Source organism: Pristis pectinata, chromosome 6, assembly GCF_009764475.1.
Source record: "Pristis pectinata isolate sPriPec2 chromosome 6, sPriPec2.1.pri, whole genome shotgun sequence".
Classification (NCBI taxonomy): Eukaryota; Metazoa; Chordata; class Chondrichthyes; order Rhinopristiformes; family Pristidae; genus Pristis; species Pristis pectinata.
This window is the reverse complement of record NC_067410.1, coordinates 108466575-108475471: the sequence shown is the minus strand read 5'-3', so window position 1 is coordinate 108475471 and position 8897 is coordinate 108466575. Positions and strand designations below refer to the sequence as shown.

General features: G+C 44.4%; 1 protein-coding gene across 1 annotated transcript; it reads left to right on the top strand.

Moving 5' to 3' along the window:
- The first annotated feature begins 415 nt into the window (after window positions 1-415).
- On the top strand, window positions 416-7454 carry LOC127571143 (extracellular calcium-sensing receptor-like). Its single transcript, XM_052017231.1, has 5 exons — window positions 416-700; window positions 2665-3501; window positions 3618-3845; window positions 6337-6460; window positions 6550-7454. The coding sequence occupies exons 1-5, from the start codon at window positions 443-445 to the stop codon at window positions 7452-7454; spliced, it is 2352 nt and encodes a 783-aa protein (XP_051873191.1). The 5' UTR covers window positions 416-442.
- Window positions 7455-8897: the final 1443 nt, after the last annotated feature.

Genomic DNA, 8897 nt, shown 5'->3' with positions numbered 1-8897 from the left:
TGTGCCGGGAAAGCAACTGTTGACGTTCCGGATCGAAATCAGTCCTGAACAGTGACCTTACCTGTGTAATCCTCCGCCCGCACCTCAACGTCTTCCAAACCTGTCATGACGACAAACCCTTCCATTGCCTCCGCCTCCTTGCCTATTTTATGGCAAGGAATCCTCAGCCGCTCTGCTGACCCCCTCCTCGTCTCTGACATTCTCCTATTATTTTTATTTGTAAAAAAGCGCCAGATTCCAGCATCTGAAGTCTCTTGTGTCTCCACTGCCAGCCGAGATTTCCCCAATATTCCTGTTTCAAACATGCCTAAATTACAAATCAGCCGAGTGCGTTTGCTTTGAAAAAAACACTGCAGAGAAATAATCGGTGTGCATTAGTCCTAATCTGCAAGTATCTCTGTTCTGCAGTTTTAATTTCCGGATATTCCGCTTCACACAGGCGATGATATTTGCGATTGAAGAGATCAACAGGAGTCCGCTTCTCCTGCCAAATATTACGCTGGGCTACAGGATTTATGACTCGTGCAATCTGCCTCGCCTCTCAGTGAAGGCGGCTTTCGAAATGATAAGCGGACAGGACCCAACATCTCCGCAGCAGCCCTGTCACCCGTCCTCACTGGTCCCTGCCATTGTGGCGGAATCGGGATCTTCGCAGTCCCTGGCGGTAGCGGCGTCAATCGGTCCTTTCAAAGTCCCAATGGTAGGACGTGCCTTTTACTGCTGGGGTGTGATTTTAGAACATAGAACAGTACAACACAGTACAGGCCCTTCGGCCCACAATGTCGTGCCGACCTTTAAACCTCGCCTAAGACTATCTAACCCCTTCCTCCCACATAACCCTCTATTTTAAATTCCTCCATATGCTTATCTAGTAATCTCTTCAATGTACCTGCCTCCACCACCACCCCAGGCAGCACATTCCACGCCCCAACCACTCTGGGTAAAAAGATCTTGAATACTTCGAAGTCTTTCACGATTATCATTGCAAGGTATTAGTTTATTGCGACCGAGTGATTCAATGGTCAAATGGTCGTCACTTTTTATTATACGGTATTCACCATGTTTACTTACTTACCCCAACACAGCATGAGGCCATTCTGCCCATAATGCCTCTGCCAGATCCCATTAGACCAATCGCATCAGTCTCCTCGTCTCCCGCCTCAGTTACACCCATTCTTGCATCTATGCGCTCTCTAGTGCTCCCATCAACTCTTCTTTGATTCTTTCTACCACTTCCCTACATTTCACATCCAACACATTGTTGGGATGGAGGGGAAAGCAGAGCGCCCGGGGGAAACCCAACGGCCACACTGAGAACGTGCAACCTCCACAAACACAGCACCGGTGTTCGGGATCGAACCGGTGTGTGAGGCAGCAGCACTAATTGGTGTAACAAACAAGATGTTGGAGGAACTCAGTGGGTTAGTCAGCCTCTGTGGAGGGAAATGACGTTTCGGGTGGAGACTCTTCATGTTCTGTGGATAGGCAAAACGGTATTGTTGGAGAAGGTAACACGTACCGCCAGTCCAGATGAAGGGTCTAGACCTGAAACATTTCCCTCCACAGATGCTGCCTGACCCGCTGAGTTCCTCCAGCATCTTGTGCATTGCTCCAGATTGCAGTATCTGCAGTCTCATCTGTCCATACCAACACGTGTGCCACAGTTACTCTTTGGTTTAAAAATAGCTTTGGAGCAAGACATAGAAAATAGCTCTTGTATTGATAAATTAATTGGATAACAGCGACTCAAACTAACACTTCCCCAGAAACATTCGTGTATGTTAAGCTTGTACCGTTTATGCGCCATGAACTGTTTCCAGCGGGAAAACTATGGGATGCTGTCCGAGATTTACCTGTCAATCAACGTTACTAAAACTACATCTTCCTCATATTTCTGCCACTGGGGACAGGGTGGAGGGAGAAGTAGCCGAGAGGCCCAACTACCTGCTCCTTGTGTAGCCGCACCAACTGCATAAATTATAAGGATGGGATCCAGCGACGTCTTTTACTCAATTTGGCATGCAAAATTAAGTTGGAAACGAAAGTGCCGTGGATACTGGAAATATCAAATTAAACATAGAAATACTGGCAGTGCTCAAATAATAGTAGTCATGGACCTGAGACTTCCCCCTGACCTTGCACTGTACCTCGATACGAGTGACAGTAATAAACCAATACCAATATTTCCTCCATTCTGTGTATAAAATCATAAGGAGAATGGATAGACTGAATGCACGCCATCTTTGCTCCAGGGTTGGGGAATCAAGAACTAGAGGGCATAGATTGAAGATGGAAGGGGAAAGATTTAAAACGGACCCGAGAGGCAGCCTTTCACAGTTGATATATGGAGTAAGCTGTCACAAGAAGTGGTTGAGGCAGGTAGGATAACAACACTTAAACTTAGTTTGTTCTATGGACAGGAAAGGTTTAGAGGGCTATGGATCAAATGCAGATACATGCGACTAGGTTAGTGGGCACCTTGGTTGGCATGCAGGAGTTGGACTAAAAGGCGTGTGTCAGTGCGATATTACTCGATGACTTTGTAACTCTATGGAATACAGCACTTGTGGTCCTCTGTAGAGACTGGTTTCGCCGGGTCTTGTTCCATCGAGACTGAAAGAATTTCACTTTTTCTTTTCTGTTTCCATTGTGGTTGCTGACCAGGTGAGCTATTTCGCCACGTGCTCCTGTCTCAGCAACCGGCGAGAGTTCCCTTCCTTTTTTCGAACGATCCCAAGTGATTCCTTCCAGGCCAACGCGTTGGCACAACTTGTGAAGCGATTTGGATGGACTTGGATTGGAGCGGTCAGGAGCGACAACGATTACGGGAATTTTGGGATGCAGGCCTTCACGGAGACGGTTCAGCAGCTTGGAGTTTGCATCGCCTTCTCCGAGTCTTTCCACAGGACGTATTCGAGGGAAATTTTACTTCATGTTACCCGCGTTATACGGACGGCGTCCACGAAAGTAGTGGTGGCTTTTCTCGCTCAAGGCGACATGGCCATTTTATTAAAAGAAATTGCTCGACAGAACATTTCTGGCATCCAGTGGGTGGGCAGTGAGTCATGGATCACCACTTCGCTTCTGTCCCCAGAGGAGAACAAAAGGTTCGTTATTGGGGCCATCGGGGTCGCCATACGTAACGTGAACATCCCGGGGTTCAAAGACTTTTTAACGCGTCTTCATCCTTCTGCCTATCCTGGTAATCTTTTGGTGGAAGAATTTTGGGAAACAACCTTCGGCTGTAGCCTGAAACGGATAAACAAGGACACAGGGAGCACAACGTCGGCCATTCAGCCTCCTCAATGCACAGGAACAGAGAGCCTAAAGACTGTGTCTAACACCTACACGGAGGCATCTCAGCTGAGGGTGACCAACAAAGTTTATGAGGCTACTTATGCTATAGCCCATGCACTTCACAATATGTTTTCTTGTGAAAGCGGTGAAGGTCCATTTGTCAATCAATCTTGCGCAAACATTTCAAGTTTTCAGCCGTGGCAGGTAAGTAGAACTGGCCAAGTCTTGCAAGTAGTTCGAGCAGAGCTCAATTAAAATTCTTTATGCAAAACTTTGGGTGATTGATGTTATGTTCAGTCGTCTGCGCCTTCTTGTTATAGGTGTTACATTACATGCAATCGCTAAATTTCACAACTAATGTCGGGGAAAGGGTAAATTTCGACGAAAACGGGGACTCGGTGGCTACGTACGATATTGTGAACTGGCAGGTGAATAGCGAGGGGAATGCCGCTGTTTTGACAGTTGGACATTATGACGGATCCGCGCCTTCAGAGGAACAAGTGATGATCAACGAAGGACCTCTTGTTTGGGCTGGGGGTCGCAGAAGGGTAACGTATGAAATCGTGGCAGTAGTTTAACAGAATCATTTTGAAGCTTAAAAGCTGCCGAAATTTCAAATTACTTTTTGTAACATAGCAACAGGATTAAGTTTCATGATTTAATTGAACAGAAGAACTTCAGGCGTTCCACGGGTTACGAACACCCAAATTCTGGACTGCCTTACGTAAGAACGAGCGCCGATAACAATATTAAGTTCAAAAGTCCGACGTACGTCCACACGTTCATTCCTATGACGGGTGGAGCTAGTTCCCCCCCCCCTCTCCATTTATAGTCATTCTTCTTTCTTATCAGTCTTATGTGTTTTGATACCATTCATTAAATATTGGGGAGGTGTGGTTACCATATCGAGTTCCATTTGTTACGCATATCATTTGTGTATTGTTACCGACTCAGTGAAAGTCCCTTTAAGATAGAGAGTGTGTGTGTATGTGTGTGTGGGGCGTGCTTACGTCAATAGAAGATAAAGGACGTAATGACGTTGTTGAAGAAGTCAGAAGAAGAAGAAGAAGGAGAGAGAGAGAAGGGAGAGAGACACCAGCCTGCTTGTTTTCTCTACCGATGGATGAGAAACAATAACTGTGTTTGCCACTGAAATCCATGTATGGAAGTTGGAAGTAATCCGGTGGAGTTCACTTTGTTGCTGACCTGTAGAAGGAAACAGGTATTTGTGTGTGGACGACCACGGTTCGGATGCTTTTCGGGGTGAGGAAGTCACTACCGAGTAAACACTGAAGTGTCGCTTGGGTTCCATCGTGGAACATTTGGATTTCGTATGTACTCTCTCTATGTTTTTCTACATCTACGTCTTATCTTCAGACAACGGTGGTTGTTGAAGAAGCCCTTGCTCATGTTTCACCTTATGGCTTGCGGAACTGAACTTTAAGAACCATTCCGGAACTGGGAGTTTTGGACTTTGTCACACACACGACGAGTTTAGTTTTGGGGTTAACGTTCGAGGTTTAACATTTTTGAATTCTAACATTTTTACTTTTATTTTACGTATTATCATAAGTAGTGATTAATAAAATAGTTTTTAAACACTAAATCATGCTCAGTGTGTTTCTTTTGTTGCTGGTTTGTGACAGTATTTTCCGACAAAATGTCTGTAAAAATCGTACCCGTTCGTTAACTGGGAACGGATTGTGTGCAGTCACCGAATTTGGGCGATCTTTACCCGGGACAGCCTGTATTCCTAAAACTAAACGGACATCAGCAGAGAGAGAGGGTGGTAACCACGAGGGTCTGAAGTTATCTCATTAATGTTGTTAGTTGTACACGTACAACATAGAGGTTTGTGGGCAAATTGCAATTACCAGGGCAACATTAGATTGCTTATTGGAAGAGTGATCGTTGAAAACATTGATGAGGACTGATGTACATTTACCCTTTCCCTGAATTACTGGTGGAACATCCATGCCGAGTGCCTTGAAAAGTTCTCTGCATCCCAAGGTGCATGGAAGAGCAGCCAAATCACAGAAATTCGAGTCATAGAGTAATATGTCACGTACCAGAAACAATAGAACCACACGGAGTCATGTATACCTGTTAGAAACTATTTCATTAGTGATAATAAGAAAAGTAGAGACGTTAGATATTAAACATTAACCCCAAAACTAATAAACTCAAAGTGTGTGTGTGTGGCAAATTCCCAAACCCCAAGTCGAGGAATAGTTCTCAAAGTTCAGTTCAGCAAGTCATAAACGTGAGCAAAGGCTTTAGCAAAATCACCGTTGACTGAAGAGAAAATGTAGAGAGAATCCGGAGAGAAATTACGAAATCCACATGTTCCATGATGGAACCCATAGGACACCTCAATCACTGATGATCTCCATTGCTTTGTTCCGAAGTATCTGCCACCCCAAAGGCATTCGATACGTGGCCACCCACAGAAATACCTGCTTTCCAATACAGGTTAACAACAAAGTGGACTCCACTTGTTTGCTCCAAAAATCCATACATGGATTGTATGTGACAGACACAGCTCTTGTTCTTCTTCCATTGATATGGAGACCAGCAGTCTCTCTCTCTTTCCTTCGACTCTGTGCAAAACAGCCAGCAGGTTGTTATAGTCTTGTTGTCTTGGAGATAACACCATACACACCACTACTCTACTGTCCAGGTGCCTTAAAGGGACATTCGCCAAATAGCAACCTGGCTCGCAACAAATATAACACGGAAACAGGCCCTTCGACCCAACTCATCCGTGCCGACAAAGGTGACTACTTGAGCTGCACCCATTTGATCTGCATCCCTCCATTTCCTATCCATGTACCTGTCCAAGTGTCTTTTAAATGTTATTGTACCTGCCTCAACCACTTGTCGTTCCACATAAAAAAGGGCACATTCTGTGTGAAGAAGTCGTCACTTAGTTCCCTTTTAAATCTTCCCCCTCGCACATTAGGCTCATTAACCTCCAGTTTTTGCTTCTCAGAGATGCTTTGAAAAAAATAAATTAACATTTATGGTTCTTTGCCACAGGTCCCTCGGGCAGTTTGTTCCAACAGCTGTTCACCTGGTACAAGAAAAGCAGCTCGCAAGGGTCAGCCCATTTGCTGCTTTGATTGCGTTCCGTGCGCCGAGGGGGCGATCAGTAACACCACAGGTATGGACAAGTAACATCTGCATTGTCCAAGTGTTCGCAGGCGTCTCCAGTCCGCTTCTTAAATCAACTTTCCGTTCTTCTCTTTCAAGATTCCATTGAGTGCATGAGGTGCCCCAGCGATTCCTGGCCCAACGCCCGGCAGGACCGATGCATACAAAAGCACGTTGACTTTCTCTCATTTGCAGAGCTCATGGGAATTGTTCTCACCGCGCTAGCGTTGACTGGAACTTGCTTCACTGCAACTGTAGCTGGTATTTTCTTGCTTCACAAAGACACTCCGGTCGTGAAGGCCAACAATTCGGAGCTCAGCTTCCTTCTTCTCCTCGCACTGACCCTTTGTTTCCTCTGTTCAATTGCATTCCTTGACGAACCGTCTGCATGGTCCTGTATGTTACGCCACACCATGTTTGGTATTAGTTTTGTCCTCTGCGTTTCCTGTGTTTTGGGGAAGACTATTGTTGTGGTGATGGCATTTCAAGCCAAACTACCCAGCAACAATGTGGCCAGGTGGTTTGGTCCCCTACAGCAACGCCTGACTGTGTTTCTTCTTACACTGCTACAGTGCTTAATATGCACCGTCTGGCTTATCAAATCGCCACCACTTCCTGTCAAAAACATGGCCTATTCCAAAGAGGTGATCCTTCTGGAATGTGACGTGGGGTCCGAAGTAGCATTTTATTGCGTGCTGGGTTACATTGGCTGTCTGTCATTGGTTTGTTTCGCCGTTGCCTTTCTAGCACGAAATTTGCCGGATAATTTCAATGAGGCCAAATACATCACATTTAGCATGCTAATTTTCTGCGCTGTTTGGATATCGTTCATTCCAGCTTATGTCAGTTCTCCTGGCAAATTCACTGTGGCCTTGGAAGTGTTTGCTATTTTGGCTTCCAGCTTTGGCTTACTTTTCTGTATTTTTGCCCCTAAATGTTACATCATATTGTTAAAGCCAGAGAGAAATACAAAGAAACATTTGATGGGTAAAGTGCCCTCATAACAGCTTCAAGTGGCATTGATATTGGCTACTTCAGATAGAAAATCTTATATGTTTCAGATATTTTGTTCTCCTCAATCAAAGTTATTGCCATTCGGGGATTGTAATTGAAGGAAATTGATAATGTACTTTGAAAGCATTCGTGCCGTCACTGTATAATAAATATATTTTAATTCTTTCGCAATGTTAAGGCGTCCTCCATTTATTTATTGATGGATGGATTCATGATTCAAACATTGAGAATGTAATGCATTGCCTGAAAGGGCGATAGAAGTACACTTAACAGCATTTTTCCAAATATATTAGACATATAATTTTAAAGAAAAAAGTGCAATATTTTATGAGACAGCTGAACCAAATGGATCTTTGTATCATAGGACAGACACAGCGGTAACAACAGTCTCCCTCTGTGTTGAATAGTGTCTCTCTTTTTTAAGAGAATCGCCCTTTGTTGTTTGCAGTGTATTAAGTGGTTATTTCATTGCTTAAGGAAACAAACACGCATTCATTGCCAATGTTGATTTTCATTAAAAACACTTCCTTTGACCATTTCCCTCTCTGTCTGAAACAGTAACGTAATGATAGATGTAGGCCCAGTTTTCTTCACTTGCGACAATTGATGTTGCGTTTGGCTGAGGAGAATATATATAAAAAGACAACAATTGCAGGTGTTATTCTCAACGGCCGAGCCTCCACAGCCTCCAACACTAGGAAATTACTTCTAATCTCAGTTCTGAATGGCCGGCTCTTTATTTGAAACTGTGACCTTGTTTCTGGACTCCACCGCCAGGGGAAACACCAATTTCCCACCCAAGTCCCATTAGAAGTTTGAATATTTCAATGAGATGAGCACAATGTTGCAGAATGGTGCGAAGTTTGCAGTGCATCCTGAAGTAATGCAAAAAGAGAAGCTAAAGTGACAACAAGGGAATAACCAGGAGAGATATGATCAAACCGGGTCAAACTTCTAATGAGACTGTATCTCATTCTTCTCAACTCTGGAATCTGCTTGATCGTTCTGCATTGGACAACCACAATAATCAATGTGGTGAACCTTCTGCACACTCCCTCTATCATTGGCATATCCTTCCTTGGGTAGGTGTCCAAACCTGCTCACTATATTCCAGGCATCCTCTCACCAGGACTCTGTACAGTTATTGTAGCATGTCCTCTGTATTTTGTCCTTTGCGCTCATCTTATTGAAATATTCAAACTTCTAATGGGACTTGGATGGGAGTTTGGTGTTTCCCCAGGCTGTGCAGTCCACTCACCAGGACTCTGTGCAGTTACTTTAGGATGTCCTCTGTATTTAATGCCTCCAGCAATGCCTCCATTTGCCTTCTGTATTGCTTGCTGTAGGTACATGCTCTTTTTCAGTGATTCATGTACAATGACACTCTGATCCCTTTGAACATTTTTCAGGCTCTCACCATTTAAAAACCACTC